This window comes from Glycine max, chromosome 13 (genome assembly GCF_000004515.6).
Source record: "Glycine max cultivar Williams 82 chromosome 13, Glycine_max_v4.0, whole genome shotgun sequence".
Lineage (NCBI taxonomy): Eukaryota > Viridiplantae > Streptophyta > Magnoliopsida > Fabales > Fabaceae > Glycine > Glycine max.
The window spans coordinates 15,574,814-15,597,668 of NC_038249.2; the positions used below are offsets into that span (position 1 = coordinate 15,574,814).

Sequence of the window (22,855 nt, forward strand, 5' to 3'; positions counted from 1 at the left end):
TTATGTAATGAGTTTTAACTTCCCAAATAAGAAATAATTAGTTTCAAAAAATTCTGGTGTGATTTTGGTCATGTATGTAACTAATTTTTCTGTCTAATATAAAAAATAAGGTAAGGTTAAAACAAAGCAACAAGATTAAGCCAAACAATGGAAAATGCTTACTCCTTGCGTTCATTATACAAATCCGTTTCAAGCTTTTTCCATCGAGCATACATTAATAGAAATCCTTCACTACCACAAGGTAATCCAGCAGCTATTCGGTCAACATCAATATTTGTCTTACCAAGTGCTGTTGCTTGGTCATAAGGAGGAATTACATCATATAAGCTTCTTTCTGCAAGTTTCTCATTTTCATCCTGTGCAAGTAATCTTACTTGTTTGGTAACCTTCTTAGTCAACTTTACCTATTGACAATGTGCATAGGAAAATTGAGAAATTAAATAAAACATGATTAACAATTAGCCATTTTGCTACACAGTAGACAGGCTTTACTTGCATTTTCACAAGAATAATTTAACATTTTATTGATAGAAGAAGAGGCAATTAGAAGCAATAACTAATGGTGAGAACTCAGGAAAATTTTAATTGTATCTTAATTGTACCTTTATTTTCAGGATCGCTGCTAACCAAATCGGTAGTGATTTTTTTTTCTATGATTTCTTGTAATCATTAGCTTTCCTAGTTACTATAATTAGGACAACGATTTAGGCTTTCCTAGTTACCGTATTTAGGACAATGATTTAGACTTTCCTAATTATCGTAATTAGGACAATCATTTAGGTTTTCCTAGTTACCATAATGATAAAATCAATTAGAATTTGTTATTTTCTTTTTACTCAGATTTTTTTTTTTGAGAAAAATGTAAATTATATTAAACCTAAAATGATACAACAATAAACGGGACATACCCCGCAGCTAGAGAAAATCAAAAGCCCCCCTAATACAAGAAGGTCTATATCAAGATATTAAAACAAATGCAAGAGGTGTGCTTGTCTATATATAAGAAACATAATCTTGTTAATAACCTCTATTACAGAAAATTGAAAATCTTCAACAATCAGTTTGTTCCTAGATAGTCAGATGCAGTAGACTGTAATTACTATAGTCAGACAACAAAATTTTCCTTGAACACCTGATGTAGATCTGCCCCTAATTAAAGAGTCAATAATGCGCTGCAAAGAAGTGAAACGCCTGTGGAAAGGAGTCAAATCACGAATGTGAGCCCAAACTTGGAGAGATTTCCTGCAAGAAAAGAACAAATGAACATTTGACTCAGCCTCATTTGAACATAAAGAGCAGAGAGAACCCTTGTTCAAAAAAACAGCTTTGTCAAGAGTAAGCAGCCGGTTCCTTTTAGCAAACCATAGAATGAAAGACATCTTAGGGGGGATTGCTGGGTTCCATATAATAGAATACCAACTAACAGTAGGTTTGACACCTCTAATGTATTCATAGACTTTGTCAACAAGCAATTGTTCATTGGTGCTCCAAGATTGAATCCTCTTTTTGACCTCTTCCATACTTAGCTCTTTGGAGATAATAAAGTCCCTTATTTGAATGATTTTTTTTTATCAAAACTGAATCTGATGAAGAAGTATTGTAATTCCATACATCGCTCCCTCTGAAATAGTAATGGTGAACCCATCGAACCCATAGAGAATCTTTTTTACAATGAAAGTCCCACAGGATACGGGAAAGAAGCACAAAGTTCCAGTCCTTGAGATTAAAAAGGCCTAAACCCCCTTCTTTTTTCGGATAACAAACTACTGACCAAGCAACCAAGGACTTGTTTTTGCCAATATCCGCTTTACCCCACAGAAAATTACGACATGAAGCGTTGATCCGGTCCAGAACAGATTAAGGCAAAGGAAAAATCCCCATTCAGAAATTCACAATTCCTTGAATAACTGCTCTGATCAACTCCAGCTTACCTGCATAAGATAAAGACTTCCTGCTCCATCCCTGAATCAGGCCAGTAATCTTGAAAAGTAAGGGAGCATAGTGGCATACATTTAATCTAGATGATAAAAAGGGAACACCCAAGTATCTAAAAGGGAAGCCACCCAAGCTAAATCCAGTAAGCTGTTGAGTATGAGAAAGCTTATGAGGCCTAATACCGACTGAGTATATGGCAGATTTATCACAGCTGATGGAAAGCCCTGAAACCCTACAGAAGTACTGAAGCTTGGCAAACATAGTTGATACAGAAGGGATATCTCCTCTAGATAGAAGCATAATATCATTTGCAAAAACCAAATGAGATAGCTGAATACCTGCACAGTTGAGATGAAATTTAAAATTGGCATCATCCTTGAGGCTGCTTATATCTCTGGAAAAGAACTCCAAACAAAGCACAAACAGATAAGGGGAGAAATGATCCCCTTGTCTAAGACCCCGCTGCCCTTTGAAGTGGCCATAAATGGATCCATTGACTGCCACACTAAAGGAAGTGGAAAAAACACATTCCATGATCCAAGTACAGAACTGGACTGGGAAGCCAATGGACTTAAGTATCCAATCCAAGAATTTCCAGGAAATGGAATCATAAGCTTTATGCAAGTCAATTTTCAGGAGGCATCTCGGAGAGGATCTTTTCCGTGCATATTTGCGCAAAATCTCTTGAACTAGGAAGATGTTGTCCGTCATCTTTCTGTTCTTAATGAAGGCAGTTTGAGTTTCCCCAATAATAGTCTCAAGCACTGGGGCTATGCAGTTTGATAAAATTTTAGACACAATCTTGTATAACAAATTACAGCAAGATATGGGTCTAAAATGATTAACCTGGGAGGCCTGATGATGCTTAGGAATAAGCGAAATAATAGCATGGTTAATCTGCTTTAAAATTTTTCCAGTTGTAAAGAATTCATTAATCGCCTCAAAGATATCATCACCAATGATATTCAAAGCCTTCTTGAAGAATAAAGCATTGAAACCATCTGACCCTGGAGCTTTATTGTTATCCATCACAAAAATAACATTCCAAACCTCTTGCTTAGAAGTAGGGCAAAGTAAGGCCACAAAGCAATCGGTGGGAACCTTAGGATCCCTGTTGCAGATCGAAATGGAAGGAGTTTGGGTCAACTCATGAGCACTAAACAAATTCGTAAAGTGATTCACAAAAGCAAGGGCAATTTTATCTTGGGAGGAAGTGTTATGCCCATCCTCTAGCCTTATGACAGCAATAAACCGGCTGTGTCTGTTGCGCTTGATTAAAGCATGAAAAAATTTGGAGCATTTATCAGCTTGCAGGAGATATCTGTTTTTGATGAGCTAAGCGAACTTCATAGACTCCGCTTTTCTAAGCATAATGGTCTGTCCTCTAGTGTGATTTGCTAGAGCAAGAAGGGAATGGTCCTGAGGATTTTGCTTTAGAGAATTAAACACACTGTTATATTCAGCCTCAGCTAACTCCACTCAGTTGGAGATGTTGCTGAACTCCTGCTTAAAAACATTCTTCAAGGGAGCTTTAAGAGCTTTCAATTTCTTACAGACCTTGAACATGCTACAGCCATGAATATTTTGCTTCCAGCCATCTGCAACAATTCTTGAGAAATTTGGATGATCCACAATAGCATTGTTGAATTTAAATGGAGAATTATCTCTAGGCACTACCAACTCAGTGGTGACAACTAGAGGAGTATGGTCTGAAATAGAAATAAACTCCATAACTTCATAAGCAAAATTTCCAAAGGAATTGAACCATACCTAATTACATAAAGCTCTGTCCAGTTTGCTCCACACCCTGCCATTAGTCCACGTGTACAAGGGGTCATGAGAGTTGATGCTCCCCAACCCCAGGTCAGAACAACAATCAACAAAATCTTGCAACTCATAAGCATTGGGCTCAGCTTTATTGAAACGGTCGGTGAGAGACAGAATGGAGTTGAAGTCACCAATGAGGAGCCAGGGACAATTCATATTAGCATTGGTACTATTTAGATTTATCCAAAGAGATCTTACCACAATGGAGTGAAGACCGTAGATGAATGAAACTTGAAAGCGCTTGGCAGTGGTTTTACAATCAATAGCACAATGAATCAATTGGGCATTTGACTCCAAAACAGAAAGATGGATCTTATCCTGCTTCTAGAGGATAAGAATTCTGCCAACATTATGAGAAGTGAAATTATGGATGAAGTGCCAGTCACCAAACTTTCTTCTCATGATTTCCTCAATTGACCTTATTCAACTTAGTTTCCAACACAACCATGACGTTAGCATGATGCTTCAGAGGCAAATTAAAGCCTCTGATGTTCCAAGAGGCAATGATCATAGATTTGGACAGAAGGAAGCCTCCCTGACCCTAGTTACAGCTTTATGATTTCTTCCTCTTTGGACATCAGCGTGCATATCCTCAGTACGGGTTGTCTTTATGAGTTGCACTTTTTTACCATTTTTCTGGTGTTTTGTTTTCACCTGAACAAACCCCTCTTCTATAGGATCACCAAACTCAGTGTTCCCTGTTTCTTTGAGGTCAGAAGAATTATGAAGGATAGGAACATGATTTGCAACCAGAACATATTTTCTGTGTGTGAAGAGGGACAGACAAATTAGTCTGAACAGTCTTTGGATTATCAGAGGGGCCTGCTGTATTGGTATGTGGGGGCATTGCTGAATCACCCACTTGTGGCTGATCCAAGGTGGGGGAGGTTGTGATGAGAGCAGACTTATTCGCAGTGACAGTTTTACAATTAGTGAGGCGGTGCCTAATCATCTTGCAGTGAGTGCAAAAAGAAGGTCTATTTTCATACTCAATCTTTTGTACAAAAGTATTCCCTGTAGGAAGTCTAAATCGCACTTCATCGATGAGCTCCAAAGAAGCATCAACCTCAACTAAAGCTCTAACAAAAGAAATAGACCCCTTAGAAGCAGTAAGATGGTCAGATCGAATGGGCGAACCAATCTTGGACAGGATTTTCCCTAAGGCTTGAGGATTTCAAAGCTCAGAGGAAGATTTCTGAGTTTAACCCAAACAGGGATCTTGTTGAGCTCCTCATTGCCAAAGTCAAAGAAGGCTGGCATAACCTTCAACAGTAAGGGTTTTTGAAATATGAAGTAAGGGCCTGCAGAGAGGACTTAGTTCAAATCGTCCTCAGACTCAAATTTAAACACCAGCCAACCACTTTCATGAACTGAGAATGAAAACTTGACTCCCCATTTTTGGCAACAATCCAGCAGAGCTTTCTTTCCTGGGAAGCAATCAGCCACATAGCCATTAAGGCTATGTCCCCAAGCCTCTTCCAAGGGTTGTAAATCAGTTTCTTCCAACAACACTTCATCATCAGAGGGTGGAAGGGAGAACTTCATTCCAAAATCTTTGGAAGGGTTTCTGTTATCTTTGAACAGATTGACTCAAGGAGTGGAAGCCTTATTGTCGTCTAGCTGCGGTGATGACTTAGAGCCATAGGAGTGAGATGAATCATCATCAGTAGTTGAATCATTGTCCCCTAAGGTGCAAGAAACCTCTGGGGAAGATTCAGATTCAGCCCTGCATTCCGACAAATTATCAAACACTTGGTGTGCGACATCATCAGTTTTTGCAGAACTTGTCTCTGCTTTTTTTACCAGCACCTTGCCTACAAGATTATCCTGTGCATTCTGATTTGCTTGGACAACATCCAAGCAACCAGCCAGACCAGAAGTAGCAGATGTTTGGGATTTACCTGACCCTGAGGTAATACCCTTCACCATAATTTGCTTTGCAGCTGAGTGCGATTGACGACTCTTGTTCTTCCTCATCGGGAACAGTTCAAGCTGGCTATTGCAAGTAGTAACGAACTACTTCATAGCCCAAGATGAGAAAAAGTGATAGGGCACGCGATTGGAAAAAATAAGGAAATGTTTTGGAGACCGAGACAGTCAGAACTCCCAAGGATCGAAGAAGGAACCCTAGCGTTTGTAGAGAGCAAAGATCCACTCCGTCGGTGGCCAAACCACTGGACAACACCCAAGGACGGAAGGAACATAGGTTAATTCAATGGCTTCTTTTTTGCACGCACACTTTCTGACAGATATCTTTATGTCATTTTACTCAGACTTTACTTGTATATAAATGTACATAACTATGTGAATATTAGTGGGAGAAATAATCATTTCTTCCATCTCAATATTCAGAGAACCGGATTGTTCCCCTAATTTTATCCTTCCCTCCAAATTATGAGGAAAGTGGTTTAAGGAACTATGCTTGAGAGCAACATTTACAAAACATTACCAAATTGGCAAGTAATTCTGATGCATTGGGTGGCAATCCTGCTCCATCAACCATCCAAGGAAATTCAGGTGATCCATTGCTATCAACTGTATTTGCATTAGATGTAATAATTTCATTCAACCAAGCCTACAAAATAAGATAAAAGGTATATTAACATTCTAGTGACATCCCCAAATCTTACTAAAGTGTATGAACCGTGAAGTGCTTAAGCACTAAGCATCAGTTATTAGAAATTTGGACTTGTCATTTTGTCACTTGCAGATTGGCCCCTTCTCTAGTTAATTTTCCAGTAAACAACTTGAGACAAAGATCCAATGTTTTTATACAGTGTTATATATGTCAAACAATAAATTTTAGACACTTGGCATAAAATAAAAAGATATTAAAATTTCTTTCAAATTTTGTCATCTTTACAGAGTTGTGGACCTTGTGGTCTCATAATGCTAAATGTTTTCATCAGAGGTTCCCTCCCATACATAGCCTTGCAGAACTCCTATTTCTATTTTTTTTCTCTTGATTGTTGATAAATTTTAGGATTTATCCCTAATTCTTTAGCATAATTATTATAACTATTTTATTCTCAACATTCCAAACTATGTAATATTAATGACATCTTGTTTCTTATGCCTCAAAAAGACTAAATAGTAAAATAATTTTCATGTTAAGCAATTAAACATAAATGAAACATATAAAATATTAGATGAAATTACAAAGTCTGGTAACAAGTTCTCCAACTCTTACTCGAAAAATAATTTTATGAATTTGCAAAAGAATCATGAGCAAAATTATTGATCAAATTTGACTAAACGGTTACTCTCCAGTAAAGGTGAGGCATGCCATTTAGATTCACCCATCACCAGCGGCTATTATTTAGCTCCTCAAGACCACAAAAATGATAAACCTAGTCCAAATTTGTTAATGAATTCTGTTGGTTGTGGGATTCAATGCAGTAAATGATAGAGAAACAAAACGAAAAACAAGTATTGCTTCCAATATCCATCCATCTCTTAAATGTTGAGCAATAAACCTCTATATTTTTCCAACCACAATCCACTTTCACCACTATTGAAATGCCTATAATATAGAAGGCAATATAAATATCCAGAGAGATTACAAAGTACAAACCTTGGCTTCTTTCATTTCAGAACTTGCATTTTCAAGCCCATCCAACATGGAGTAGTCCTTGCTAACAAGGGAAACCTTCAAAAAAGATAACCAAATCAGTCAAACATATTCGATAAAAAAACAGACCAAATATTTTTTTCAGGGGAAAGACCACAAACCAGGATTGGAGTTAGCTGCCCCTCTAGGTCAAGAAGACCTTTGGCAAAAGCAGCTGCAGACATCTGTTTAATATGGGTCATGAAAAAATGGCTCACATATGATGCCAAAGGACAAATTAGGCTTATAAACAATGCCTAGACATCAAACACTTCCAAAATGTATAAAAATGTAGCAACCAATAATGAAAACCACTTAGCCTTCTTATGATTAAGGTGAGCACAACTTTAGGCCATACCTGCACACGACCCTCATCAGAGCTGTAAATCTTGAGATCATGACGGTATGTACTATGGAGGCGAAGAAGCCCTGTACCTTCTCCTGCAATTTTAAACCACACAAAAATTTGCCTTTATACATACTACAAGACACTGTCAAGTTGATGTTACATGTAATAAGAATGCATGATCCTGTATGAAACATATTTTACACAGACTAAAACACAAATAAGTACTAGGATGACCAATTTCCTTATTTTTAGTCAATTACTTGATGTAATTTCGTAAAAAAAAAGGAATCACTGTACAGTCTAAATATCAACCATATTCCTCATATTTCAACTATTTATGTCATTTGCTTGAAGAAAAGCTATTTGAATTTTACCTGGATACATTTTATTCCGAAAATATCTTCCCAGTTCTTCTGCCTGCAAAAGGAGAAAGTAATTCATACAACTAGGAAAGAAGCTTTTAAATGAAAAATTATTTTTTATTCTCAACAATAATAGCAGTATAATAAAATTCAGTGTCAAACTGCGCAGAAACATTTGTATCTTATATGTCTGTTAATCAGAACCTGCTTTCTGCCAGCATGTGTAAGAACACCACCATATTTAAGAACCATAAGAGCTTCAACAGGTTGTTCTTCAACTTCACCATTGCCTTTTGTCACTTTGACCCACTTTAGTGGCTTTAGTTGAACTTTCCTATAGATGCCAGAGAAATGTCCTCCCTGATAATGTGAAGAAAAGGAAAAGAAATGAAACAATTTAAGACTTTGGTTAAAAAAGATGTAAAAATAGCAATTTTACAGGCTTTAAAAGGACACTCAAGCGTATCAGTATGAATTGGCATGTCTCAGCTGACAGACAATATTCTGTATTATGCACATCAGAGAAACATCATTAATTTCATTTTTGATGATTGAAATCCCAGGTAGGAAAGTGTTTCCAGTTTTTCTTATTCTTGCCTAATCTCAACAAGTCATGGGCTTCAGCCATGTAGGAAGGCATTGCATCAGCCATATAGCTTAATCAATATTATGGAAAAAAAAATTATTCACTCATAAGAGCATGTGTCCCAATCTCCAAAATGACTATGAATTAGAAAAGTTTTCCAAGTAGAGCTGTACCTGACAGCTAATATAGAACTGAAATTTCATTTAACATCTAAAAAGTAACCCAACCAAAGGATTTAAGTTAATGCAGAGAAGTTATAAGAAAAATTAAATTTATGATACAAGGAAATTTAATTTTCAAATTTCAATTACTAGTAGGTTCATAATACAAAACATATTCATATCATAGAAAAAACAGTGTCAAGAGAATTAATAACCTCCTCAAGAACTGCTTTAACTTGACGAAGCTTTTCAGCATGCTCAACATCTTCAGCCTCACTATCGCTTTCTCGATCTGGTCTAAATATATACAAAGATAAAGTTAATTCAAAACTCTGGATTAGCATATACATATATAGACTAAAAAACTGGTGGCAACTATTACTAGTACGTAGAAATGGCAAAGTATACATGTAATAGAGGTTGAGAGAATTTGAGAGAGAAGAGAAGAGATAAGATTGAGGAATGTGAATATTATTCAACACAAGTGTAATGTAATTATGAGTCTGTTTATATAGTTGTACTAACTGTCATACACTAACAGTCTAAACTACTAACTGATAACAGACTAACTACTAACTACAGTAGTTAGTCTATCAGTTAACTATTAGAAGCAAAAGTTACATTGTGAGTAATGTATACTCTTATACCCCCCTCAAGCTCATAAGGGGTTGGAAGAATGTCTTTCAACTACTCTGAGCTTGGATCTGAATGAAAGAAAGAAGATAGACCATGCTGATTTCTCAAAATTCTTGCAATCAGCGTCATGTATCTGCACATGGCCTGTGCTGCTCAAGAGCCAATATTTGAAATCAGCGTCACCAATTCTCGTAGAAGGCCATGTTGACCTAGCATGAACCATGCTAACTCAGCACAGCCCGTGCTAACTTCCACATTGCAGTTTTATTTTCCTTAGTAAAAACAGAAAACTGGAGGCTTTTTAGGTCAGTTTTTATTCAAATTTTGCCCAACAAGAATTTTTAAGAGAGAGAGAGCTACACCGGGGATAATTGGGGTCTTAATCTGTAAGGTTTTCGATCTCTTTTATTCTCAATGCAATTGTGTATGTTGTTTGGCTATATTGTAACCATAATTGGCTAAACCCATAGAACAAACTGGGATTATGATGTAGCTGTACCCATGTGCTATAGTTCCTTATTTTAATATCGTTCTTTGATGTTATTCATTTGATTGTGTTGTTCTACTGTTTTCCCTGTTATATTGGAATTCATCACTCTAATTCATAGTTAATTGCATGGTAGTGGTCATCTACTCATTTTTAACTGACCTGTAGAATGATAGGGTTCATAAAACTTACATGACCAAACTGGTGGCATGAATTCCCTTTTATAAACCTCTTGGTAATTCATCCTTAACCCTAAATTAAATCCCAAATGACCAATTGAGGATTAAGTTAGGGGGAAAGAGTATTTTCAGACGGGGCTGACAATTAAATTAAAAGGTATTAGGCAATTAATTGATAACTAAGGGTTCTTAATTATAATAGGAATTAGGAAAAAACGGGTACATAGAAACTCATAATCTGGGCTTGTCTTCGTTCATACATTTCTTTCTCTAAAACTGTTTGCTTAGCTTAATTTACATTTATTTGACACAATTGGTGAAACAATCTAAAACACATGATAAAACGCCAAAATTATTTAGTTTATACAAATTGAATTATTTAGGAACACAATTGATCTTTAGGGTACGATATTCAAACTTTCGAGTCCACGATAATACTACGTAGGATACACTTGCTTTTGTACAAACATATTTTACACATCATTGTTCTATGGATTCAAAGGATATTAAGAATTTTTTAAAAAATTGTATTTAGCTTCACAAGAGGAAATCTTCCTAAAGGAAGAAGATTTCCCATGTACAATTATTGGCTCTAAGCCCTATACCTGTTATGCCTCTTCAATGGGATGAAATTGACTTTAGCACTTTTATGGTGTTAGCCAATAGGATACTCAAATGATTCTCTCCTGTAGCATGATTGGCAAGCTTAGCTTTAATAACGTGCTTTTCAATTTGATATTCTTCACTTCATGTCTCCTTTTAAGAGAATATCTTGACTGCTATCTCTGTTTCTCCTCTTTTATAATAAAAATTATAAAATTCTTTATTTTAAGAGAAAGAGAAAAGAAAAATAAAAATATTTCTCTTACAATTTCATTGGTTAAAAGTTTGCATAATAACATTCATGTGAAAATAGAAAGTTGGTCAAACCATGTTCTAGTTTAAAGCAAAGAAACTATCAAGATAAAAGGTTTTAAGAATGTATCAGACCAATCACAATTTTTGAGATTTCATTAATATTGGGTGTAAAATTGGCAATGAGTTGCGTGAGACACTAATGCGATCAATATTTATGCAGGTGACCTACCTAGTGCGAGGCACCAGCATCCGTGTGGCATCTAACAGATCTTGCAGCTGAACAGCACTTTTAAGTTTTGTCTGCAAACATAAGATCAATAGATCAATCACAGAAGATTAAGATTTCAGTAGCTCAAATAAAAATTAATAAACACTACTGAAGGACTTTTAAGTTTTGTCTGTAAATATAAGACCAATAGATCAACCACACAGACGATTAAAAATTCAGCAATTCAAATAAAATTTTTAATATTCATTACTGAAGGACCACAAAATAGTATTACCTCAGATCTAGGCCGGCCACCATTGTATTTCAACATTAAGTTCAGCAGCTTTTCCTCAGTAATCTTTAGCTTCACCTTCTGTTTTGGAGTTCTATCACCACTGCCAAAAGAGAAGAGTATATAGGAAACAACACATTTAACTAACCAAATAAAAAAAGGGAATAGAACATACTGACGAATAACAGCAATTACACAACGCAGTTCCTCAGAATCTCCAAAACTGCCATTAATACCACTACCCTGACGAGTTAGTGGCTCAGAAGGTTGGACTAGTTCATTTACTTTCCATGGTAAAGTTGGCGGAATTGCTGAAGAAAGATGAGGTGCTTTTGCATCTAACAACATCTTCCGCAGAACACAGGCAGAATCATCATAATACCTTCAGTAGCAACAGAATGTGATTTTCACCAGCACAAAAAGTTGAGGAACAACGTATAGTATTTATTAGTATAAAATAAAATATTTGCAGAAAATATAGTTTGTATAAGAGTTTATTTCTAATCATCAGCACAAGAAAAATTTCTATGAAACAAGTTTTTTTTTTCTTTGCAGTGTGACAACATTTTTATAAGAGTTCCAAATTTCTAATCTGTCACAGTACACATTGAAAAGGGGAATTAATTTTTTTTTGGTGAAATTGAAAAGGGGAATTAAGTTTCCTAGAACCAACTTTCATCACTTAGTAATGACTATGACACAAAAGGAAAGTACATAATAAAAATGTAGCTTAGATAGAATGGACTGGTTTGTTTAAACTTTAAAAAAATAATTTTAAAATAAGCGCTTTTTAAAAAAACACTTTTTAATAAGATAGGATTTGCTTCTCAAAATAAGCAGAAAATAATTTTTCTTAAACAGAAATAGCTTTTAGACGAACACACTAAGAAAACAGAAAGTTACTTATTTTATTAAAAAAAGTGTTTTTTTCAAGATATATGTTTAAACAAACTCACCCAAAATCTACATCATATATGTAATAATTATGGGGTAACATAAAGCGTGAGTCCGAGATTTGTAAGCAGAGTGTATAAGAGACGAAGAGACTTAAAGGTTCTGTCACCCAGATACCTCTTCATATTCTCTTCCCTTGGATTTAACTTTGGTTTGACAAAATTTTAGCCCATTGAGAAGCCAGGGCATGCCACAAGCTTTAGTGATAGCTTGAAAATCACCTTCCAAGGAGGGATAGCTCAATAATGCTTTAACATTTGGAATGTTTCCATTTCATTTTCTTTCCTTATTTCACTGAGTGTTATGCTATACATGTTCTGTAAAATGACCATATATGCATTCTTTAGATCAAACTATTATTTGTTAGAAAATATATTACAAATGATGGACAATCTCCAGCCTACAATTCAGCATTTGAGAAGTGATTGCCGAAAAAACAAGATTAGAGTACTAATTTGCAACATTCGTTTCCAGATATCAACTATATATGCATATTAATCCCAATGGCAACTATTAGAAATGTTTCTTTTAGCAAATAGGGGGTTTATTGGATGGAGTCAAAATTTAACACCCTATTCACATTGGTTATGACGATAGAAGTTCTCACTAATCATTCAGTGTAGCATTTATAATTTTTTCAAGCATTGGAGTCTATATCCTTTCCAATATTTACTAAGGATATATGGGAACAATTATAATATTCCCAAATCAAATATACATCTAATTGGGGAGAACCGAGACTATGATTTTCTGTTTATATAACTATTAAAGTATTTTGAACCATGCTGCCGATATCAAAACATATTATAGTATACCTACTGTGATGGGTTTATTTTTCTTTAGGCTAACTGTTGACAGCTGTTATAACGGCTGTAGACAACTGTATTAACTAACTAACTACAGTTAGTTAGTTGTTTAGTTAGATCTGTTATATTAGTAAGGTTCTATGTAAACAGAGCTGGTAATCATTCAACACTGGGGTTGAATAATAATATCTTCTTCATTTTCAAACTCTCTCTCTCTCTCAATATCAAACTCTATTAAAACAGCAATGCCAAAAAAATCTAATTACAAAATTTACTTGTATGAATTTTTAACAAAGCTCCATCCATTCACATCACAAACATATGAGCGTCCCTGACTTCTCAATAGATCAAACCCACAAACCTGCAAGCAACACAAATTTATAGTATCACATGAAGAGGATCGGACAAATTATTTTCTTTTAGTCACAGAAAGATTTCATTTAATCCATATTCTAAAGAGAGAATCACATGGATTAAATTCAAATTCATAAAACATTGTGCAAACTTCATTGACACAACCACATTTTACCTACTATAACAGTTAGCTCACAGCTTCACAGTCCCAAGACTTATAAACTTAGATAAAGTGAAGAAATAGAATATTAAATTCTCACTTAGGTTTCCTTGGAAAAATAAAATTTGGAGCTACAATATTTCTTCTGATGTAATCCACTGAAATAATAAGATTCATTTTCCAAAACATTATGAGGTATTCGATGATAGGACTTGTCAGGGAGGTTAAACTATCAGCAAAAGGATTTAGAACATATTTTCTAAGCTAAAGAACAAACTTCAGACAGAAGGCAAAGCTACTACAATAGATGAAAAAAGGAATAGAATATGGCGATTGACATGATACAATAGCAGTTTTAGCATACCACAATTCAATACAACACTAGGATTACTGATTAGTTCATAAATTGTACACAAATAAATCTAACAAACAAGGAGTCTGACACCCTGTTTCAGAAGAAAATAACTCACTAAAAAAAATTAGAAAACTATCTTTTATTAACGTGTATTTACCACATTCTTACAACATACCGCTTGACTGAATGCAATGCAAACATCTCTTGCCATTTCCTTCTCAGCAGGGGTCAGTAACACTGGATACCTAACCTGCCAAATGAGATGATAAACATGCTTCAATTCAGAAGTTAAATTACTGTTTCAAGCAAGCAATTCTGGCCTGCTTTGCAATGGCACATGTTTGTTCATTCTATTAAAAAAACTTCGTACCCCATTGCCCAGAGGCTCTTCGCTATGCGAAGGTATGGGGGAGGGATGTTGTACGCAGCCTTACCCTTGCATATGCAAAGAGACTGTTCTATTAATTCAATCAAAATTAAAACAACCATGAGATGTTCACATGATTAGGGAACAAACTTTTTTAACAATTACCAACAAAAAAGAAAAACCAATTTAGGCAACCAGAAAGAATCAAAAGACCCAAGAGGAAGATGGCGCCTGAAAGAATTTAGAAAATCTATGAAGGTTTAGTCTGTGCTTGGTTGAGGAGGTAGAGGCAGATAATTTAGAATAAAAGTTATATCACACTTTCATGGTACAAACTGAGATTGCAACTCACTTATGCCACACCTTAGTACTCTACAATGTTTGATCACTCCTATATCATAAAAGTTAGTTCAGAGTGATTTGCAACCCTTCACCAAGCAACACAAAATCAAAATCATTGCAATGGCCATCTTGTAATGCTAAATGTATAGGCAAGGACAAACAAAATGTAGATCATGAGAACAGAGAAAGAATATCTGAGAGAAGAGACGAAATCTACTTACTTCCTTCCCATCAAGATTTCTCATAACAACACCATCAACAACAGGAGACTTCCTTGCCTCAGCATGCGCATATTCAGGACCTACTGTATACACCTAAGTCATTTATGAAAATTCTAAGAGACCATTCTAATATGCTAAAGGATATGGACAAACATTCCAAATACATTTAAGAGAAAAAAAAATAGAAAGCATTATAAATCTCAAAACAGCCAAACCTTAACATCTGTCCCTCCAGTTGGCATAAATTCCTCATAAATATAGGATCCTTCACGCCTCACTCTTCTCACTTCTGGGTGAAATTCACTGGACCTATTGCCAACCTAAGATAATTTAATACCCAAAACAGATACCAAGTTGATTAATTATACATCAGACTATCAGTAATATAACTAATAAAAGAGTGGAAGGGAAACCAGAAATTATCAAAAATGCATGTTACTGAAAAACAAACTATGTCAAGGCTCAAGTTAGAAGGCATAGAAATGTTTAATTTTATATTCACAACAAACCATATATGGTTTCTAAGATTGTATTGCAATATTATCGTTGGAGATAGCATATCCACATCCCAACCAATTTAACCCTTCCATTTAAAAATAAATATAATTGAATAGGGTTGATGTTTATTACAAAGATGAGAACTAATAAAACCTCACCCTTGGGTTAGTTATTTAGGCAGGTAAACAAACCAAAACAGTAGTCACGATTTGAACAAGTCTATTGGAAAAAGAATGTCTTCTAGATCATATCATGTTAATAGTACAATATTGCACCCATGACCCACCTACCTATGGAGAGTGCCTAAAGCTCACCTTCCTAAATAATTCCTTCATACCTCCACCTGCTGAACTGGGATAATATATCATTATACTGTGGTTATCAGCTTCACAAGGCACAAAAATAACAGTTATTATTACATTTGAGAAATATATTTCCAATTGTGATTGTGTGTGTATAATCCAATAATAATTGCACAATTATGGCATCTTGGAGAATATAACTTCCATTCATTTAATATATGATACAACAAGAAAATCATGTTAGATAACTTGATTTGCAATGGAAAAACTAACAAAATTGAAAGTACTTTAATAAGTAAACACTAACATTAAGGTATGCCAAATAAATAACATGATGCAAATGGATTCAACCAGCATTTCATCATTATCTTATGTCCGAAAGTCATGATAAATTGGTAAAACGCAGAGCAAGGAAAAGGAATAGGAGATTTTCATTTTACCAACAACAATCAAAGTGTTTTTTGTTGGACTTAAGAAATAAAGACACTGAATTCTGAATAAATTATAGAAATCATCTGTTTATAGTCCAGATTTGAGTACAAACACAGGGTTGCCCCCAAACAAGGAGCTTCCTCCTTCAAAACATCAAAAATAACAATCAGTATAGCCAAGAATGCGGTCCATCATGATAGGACAAAAAACATTGAAATCGATAGACATTTTATCTTAGAAAAAGTCAACAATGGAATTGTTCAACTGACCTAGATTCCAACAAGACAGCAAGTTGTTATATTCTCACCAAAACAGGGATTCTTAGGACAACCTGTTTTGGGATTGTATAACATATAGGACCCAACTTGAGGGAGTGTACAAAAGGAGTTGATCCTATTGCAATTACTTAGGTACAACTGTGCTATTTTAGGATATTTTTGTATGTAGTTTATTTCCAAATAAATAGGATCAGGTTTTATTAGAAGCAGAAATTCCTGATTTTATGGGATTTATGTCATGGATCATAGATGGAAATCCAGCAATTTTAAACAGGACTGTAATTCATCTTATTTTTGCAATACCATTATATTACACATAGTTAAACGATAATGCATACATAGTCCACAACTGTAAAATGTTAGAATTTAGCAAACTATGTAAACAATTATTTACATCACACAACTTGTAAGCTATATCGTGTGAATGCTATCCCCCCATTGTTTCCGCTTGAAATTTAGAATATCACTTAGTTATAGCATGTTAGTTAATTTTCCATCTATATCAACGTCCACGTTAGGCTTTGTAGTAATATATTTAAAAAAATATATTTTTATTTTGTGAGTATTTTGTGTCTCCACTCCATAGGATATTAGGAATAGGATCACCTGTAGTTGAAAAAGAAAACTCAGTTTCAAATTAACGGTGTAATTTTTTTTTAACTTAAACTTTATTTATACTTTAATGTGTAAAATTTATTTTTAAACAAGTGAATGCATTGTACATTACATATATCAGTGGCTTCTTAGGGGAAAAAATCTGAAGAAACGGTGGCAAAGTAAAGAGTTTCACCCACACGAGAAACAAGCTTACCATCAACAGGCTTCTCCACAAATGGTTTAAAAAACCGCATGCCATGAACCTCAACAAAATCTTCTTCCTCGATAAAGTAATCCAGTTGTTGGTACGGGGCATCCCTAATTACAAGGGCATATCTTGGAACAGGGATTCCAAACATTTCAAGACGCTTGAAGCCCAAAATTGAACATTATTAAAAAATATTATATATCATAAAAGAAATAGCATAAAGCATTTTGACTGTAATTGCTCATACATTCATAACTAACAAGAATAGACAGAGATATGACTTTCACTAAGTTTAAATGCATGTCCCGGGGGAAGAGGGGAGGGACAGAAATGACAAACAGATCAACCCAAGCCCAAGATAACTTTAATGAGGGGATTTTTTTCTTTTTCCCTTATTTCTTCCTTAGCAACATTTGAACTAACACAAACTCAAACTTCAGTTTTTGTAGTTCTTGGTTTGGCTTCATGCTAAAAAACCACATATAAAGATCAGACTTCTAATAAACAATGACAAACAGGTCAGGCCTTAATTTTAAACCTAAGCCAGAACCTTGAAGGAAAAGTTAATATATACAGCATGTGGAGCAGAGTTATCAGCATATAACCAGACAGCACATTTGCAAAGCATTCAAAGCTAAAAAAACAAGGCTTCATCATACTTGAACTTTACATAGAATTTAGAGCACAACCTAACTGAAAAAAAAAAACCCGAAGAGAGAGAGATTGATTCCATCCATGTACCTCATATACTTTCCTTCTATCATGAAGAAGGTATTGGGGCTCCAGTTCATTTACTAGAAAAGGTCTGCATCACAGTGCATGAGTAGTTTTTAGACCTCTAAACCTTCTCATCCAAACATTCAAAGTAAAAATACAACAAAAATAAAAAAAGGAATATATTATTAGAGTAGCTAATCTTTTGCTTGTCTAGTCCTTTTGTCAACAGTTACATAGTTAAATTCAGTTAAAATTAGATAAAAGTGATAAAACTGATTCTATGATAAGAACCTTGGAAGAACCGCACCTCAAAAGCTAAGCATTGCAGTTGGAGAGTCCAAAGCCTTATAAACCCTACACCAGAATCCCATACTCCCAGTGTGAGACTCAAGTCCCATACCTTGCATTTGGATCCTAACATCCCACCACGCTCCATAGCCTCGGCACTCACATAGGCTAGTTGTGCACTAGCCCTCTAACTAATCCTAGGTGAACACTACAATAACTATGCCAACAGCACCACCCATGCTACTCAATTGTAGCTAAGAGACATGGTGAAGAACTCTAATACCAATTGATAAGAACCTTGAGAAAACCACACCACAAAAGCAAGTCGTTGCAGTTGGAGAGTTCAAAGCCTTATAAACCCACAAAAGAATCCCATACATCCTATGTAGGACTTAAGTCTCATAATTTGCAATTGAATCCTAACACTCTAACTGAATGCTGTTAGCTGCAGTCAGTCTAACTATAGATTGTTATTGTTCTCAGTTCAAAGATAAAGTTTAATAACAGATTACTAGTTCAGATTTATCTCTCTGTTTTCTCTAGCTATCTTACTCTTATTCTCATTTTCTAGGAATGTCTACCTTTAACAACTAACTTTATCAATTTTCAGAAATTATTGTGATTGCAAATATTTTAAGTGAGCTTCACCGTGACTGAGAAACAGAAACCAATGCAACAGTCAATATATGCAGTAAATTTGAGCAATAAGCCACTGATTCTACAGTTACACCAATTAAATAAGAATGATTCAGTGTGGCTAATTGAGATCTCTATCATATCCTTCTCCAGGAAAAGAAGATGACTTCATGATATTAGATTCAATATTGTAGGAACCTCCCATAAGAAAGGAGGTGAAAGTCAAACCAATAGTGGATCAATAATATCCTGTGGAGATTTCAAAATCTTCCTAGAAGTTAGAGGCTAACTCCAGGGACAATTAGTTTTACTTATTCTTAAGATTAAGAAGCAGCCTAAAAGTTTAAGAATGACCAGATTCTAACAATTGTACACTTCACATGCCTTAGGTACCGTACAGTAGAGTGGAAAGAAAGTGAAATAAGATGAAAGTTTTGAATTAAAGTAAAGTGTAAAAGTATGGGTCCCATCTCATTTTACTGTTCATTTCTTTTCTTTTCCGTTCTCTTTCTCTGCAAAGGAACGGAGCCTTAATCTGCATGGGTAGTCAGGAATAAGACTTTTCACACTCATACCAAACTTAGGTAAAAATTTCATGGTCAATGGGGCTGCCTAATTCTCCACACATCATGTGGAAAGAGACTAGCACAAAGGCATTACGGTTCCACTAGAATAAAAAGCCAGTTACAGGCTAAAAAATTGTGCACCACTAGCATCATATTAACAGAGTTCCTTGCATGTAAGAGTAATAACACCTCCCAAATTCAGCATCAGAAATAGAAATTTCCTTGAAATTTCCACGAGCAAAGCAGCATAAATAAATCTCATATCAAAAGTTATATAAACTAAATACACCAGAAAATAAAGGTTTTTGTTTTTTTAGAAGATAATTGTCAATAAGCTGGTATACATGTATTGTCCTATTATATTTATACAAGAATTTGACCATCATGGGTGTAACTGTCTAACTGATCATGGGCCTATAAGTAATTCTGGAACATTTTAGTGTTTCATAATCCAACGTTTTGACGATCTTACACTATATACAGGCTGATGAGTAACAAAACATATATACAACATTCAAATCAAATAAAGTTGATAAATAAACAAGCTTACTTTCTTAAAGCAGCATATGCCTCAGCCTTTTCAAGGGGATATCCCGAGGAATAGAAAGCAATCAAACAGTCACATACTGGCCAGCTGAAATAACACAATGTTTAAACATTAACAGCATGACTCTTAACATCTACAAGGTGAACAAAAATAAAATAGTTCAGGTATAACTTAAATGTTGTAGCGTAAATACAATTAACGCTGTCACGTAATCATGAAATTTTTAAGTAGTAAATTTAGATGCATGAGTTAAAAAATTCTAAACCGTAGCTGTAAAGCAACGTTGGCACTGTTGTTTTTAGAGTTTTCGTTCCTTTCAAAATCAAATTATGTAGGGATTTGTACAAAAAAAGGTCAAACACTTCAGCAATCTTAAACTCCAGTAAAAGCATATGTTATCACAAACATACAATACAATATAATAAATGCTTTACTGATACATGTTAATGAAACTTTTCACATACACAAAAAAATTCCATCATTTGCTCCTGGTGAAAACTGCAAAACTAAGGGAGTGTTTAATTTGTTTTCCTTTTTATTTTTCATTGATATGTTTTCAGTAAAAATTACAGAAGTTCATCCTTGCTTTCATTCCCATATGTTGTCTTCACAACCGTTTGATCCCTATTCCCTAGGTTGGATGCATTATAATAAAAGCAGTCACTTGAATAAACACGTGAAACTTTATTTCAAACAGAACCACAAATATCGCTCTCCAAAATGTAGAGTTCAAGCAAGTTTCCAGCTCATGAAATTAGACTATAATACCTCTCTATCGGTTCTTCAAGGATCACTTTGTCCCCAAAATGTATGACCTACAAATAATACAAAATATTAACCAAGAAGAAAATACACAAGAAACAAATTGAAAAACACAGCTACTAGCTCTGCCATTTATTTTACAGAAAGTATAGAAACAGACTAAATAGTCATTGACGGAGTAAATTTGTTGAATTTGTAACTACCTAAAAGTCAATTTATTGATTGACAGTAAAAAATATTTTGGCCTAACAATACATAAAAATTAAACTCATAGAAATATATATAAAAAAGAAAATTAAGTAAATAATTTATGCATAGATACATAACCTTATTATACATGTATTATAAGTTTATTGGTTTTTTTAATTACCTTAGGGGTGTTTGACAGGGGAAAAGTTTTGTCATGTCCATAAATTATGATTCTTAAGAACCATGAATCCTCGGAATAAATAAAATTTATCTTGACATTGGAAATCTTTAAATGATTTTTCTAAAAATTAAATATTTACGCATATTTTTATCAATTATTTTAATTATTTATCATATTATATTATTTAATAAAAAATAATATGATGATTTGACTGTAGTAAAAGAAAAATTAAAATCAAGAAAATAAGATTCTTATATCTCTCCTGAGAAATTTTAGTAAGAAACTAATTAAAAAATATTCCAAAAAACATTATTTAAAAAAATATTATTCTTTAAAATGGATACCAAACATGAAAAATTAAGTTTCCCACCTATAATTCCCCGAAACCCAAAATCTTCTCCTCCTCTTAAAAGTCATACCAGTTTCTCATTGGTTAATAATGAAAATAGTGAATAGATATTAAACACTAAAAAAAACATCATGAACTAAACATATAATAAGTATTCATTAGTATGCGTCAGCAATACGAAAGAAATGGAATAATCCAAACTCTGCCATTTCCAGTTGATTCATGAACAAGCCAAAAATCCACATCAACAGCGAAAAAAACATAGCACTGAAAACGCGAACGCATTCACCTACCTCGAATTCACCAAACGCTAGTAACCGTTCAAAAATCTGCCCCATAGGCGCCGAGAAAACCTGCAAAATCAAACCCAAAAAAAAATGAGAACAGAAAAACAGAGCCACGGAATCACGCGCATTCTCCCGAGTTCGAACTCACCGCAACGCAAATACCTCCGTTTACCGAAGTACCGAATCACCGAAACGCACAAAACAACAAAATCGAAAACAACAACAACAACAACAACAACGGTGAAGCACGATTAAGCGTAAAGAAAGAGAACCTCAAAGTCACATTTCACCTTCTTTTCCATCACGCAGACGCCGATTTTGATCTTCTCCGCCACCACCATCACTGCGACCGATTCAGCTTCAGCTTCAGCTTCGCTTTCTCCGAACCAATGGCGCGAACGTGAGAAATTGTGAACAAAACGGTCTCGTTGTTGTAACTGAATCCCGGCGCATTCCGCGAGAGAGAATGCGCACGTGAGAACCAAGAAAAATGGCGGAAACTGTTTGAGTGTTACAGAAGACTGAAGAGTGCGAGCGACTCGGAAAATATATATTATATATTTGAATAAATGAAAATTGGTTCGGACAGCGAAAAACTGAGTCTTAAAGGAAGCTATGAGAGGAGAGAGAGAGAGAAAAAAAATAGTAGAAAGGAAAAATGTAATGTTATAAAGAATGTTGTGAGCACTGAATAACAGCCACTGGCACATTTGTTTAACTGTAGCGAATCGTATTCCCTTTAGACAAGGAATGTCATAAGAAAACTAATTAAAAATTCCTACTAATAAATAAAATATTTTATTATTAAAAAATTACGGAAAATAATTCTCTACTCTATGTTTTAAAAATGATTATTTTGATCTTCTTATTTTTTTTATAATTAATAAATTTCATCTCTCTTTATTAAACCTAAGATGTTACAATGAGGGATGAAATTCACTAATTATAAATAAAACGATAACCAAAATT

General features: G+C 34.6%; 1 protein-coding gene across 6 annotated transcripts in view; it reads right to left on the reverse strand.

Moving 5' to 3' along the window:
- LOC100817736 (inositol hexakisphosphate and diphosphoinositol-pentakisphosphate kinase VIP2) overlaps positions 1 to 22,526 on the reverse strand; it is a 28,539-nt gene extending 6,013 nt beyond the window's left edge. For 2 of the 6 annotated variants that reach the window (XM_006593605.4, XM_006593604.4), the window contains exons 1-22: positions 22,177 to 22,525; positions 21,893 to 21,952; positions 20,887 to 20,933; positions 20,122 to 20,205; positions 18,106 to 18,169; positions 17,371 to 17,524; positions 15,862 to 15,932; positions 15,265 to 15,369; positions 15,050 to 15,142; positions 14,295 to 14,369; positions 13,526 to 13,611; positions 11,666 to 11,872; positions 11,494 to 11,593; positions 11,220 to 11,290; positions 9,046 to 9,127; positions 8,288 to 8,443; positions 8,096 to 8,138; positions 7,731 to 7,813; positions 7,495 to 7,557; positions 7,337 to 7,411; positions 6,212 to 6,337; positions 163 to 404 (exon numbers count right to left, since the gene is read on the reverse strand). In XM_006593605.4, the coding sequence (XP_006593668.1) occupies positions 163 to 404; positions 6,212 to 6,337; positions 7,337 to 7,411; positions 7,495 to 7,557; positions 7,731 to 7,813; positions 8,096 to 8,138; positions 8,288 to 8,443; positions 9,046 to 9,127; positions 11,220 to 11,290; positions 11,494 to 11,593; positions 11,666 to 11,872; positions 13,526 to 13,611; positions 14,295 to 14,369; positions 15,050 to 15,142; positions 15,265 to 15,369; positions 15,862 to 15,932; positions 17,371 to 17,524; positions 18,106 to 18,169; positions 20,122 to 20,205; positions 20,887 to 20,933; positions 21,893 to 21,952; positions 22,177 to 22,227 (2,138 nt within the window). In that variant the 5' untranslated portion in view covers positions 22,228 to 22,525. Of the gene's footprint in view, positions 1 to 162; positions 405 to 6,211; positions 6,338 to 7,336; positions 7,412 to 7,494; positions 7,558 to 7,730; positions 7,814 to 8,095; positions 8,139 to 8,287; positions 8,444 to 9,045; positions 9,128 to 11,219; positions 11,291 to 11,493; positions 11,594 to 11,665; positions 11,873 to 13,525; positions 13,612 to 14,294; positions 14,370 to 15,049; positions 15,143 to 15,264; positions 15,370 to 15,837; positions 15,933 to 17,370; positions 17,525 to 18,105; positions 18,170 to 20,121; positions 20,206 to 20,886; positions 20,934 to 21,892; positions 21,953 to 22,034; positions 22,155 to 22,176 lie in introns of those variants that run through there. The other 4 variants (XM_041008696.1, XM_041008697.1, XM_041008698.1 and 1 more) reach the window with 4 other exon arrangements.
- Positions 22,527 to 22,855: the final 329 nt, after the last annotated feature.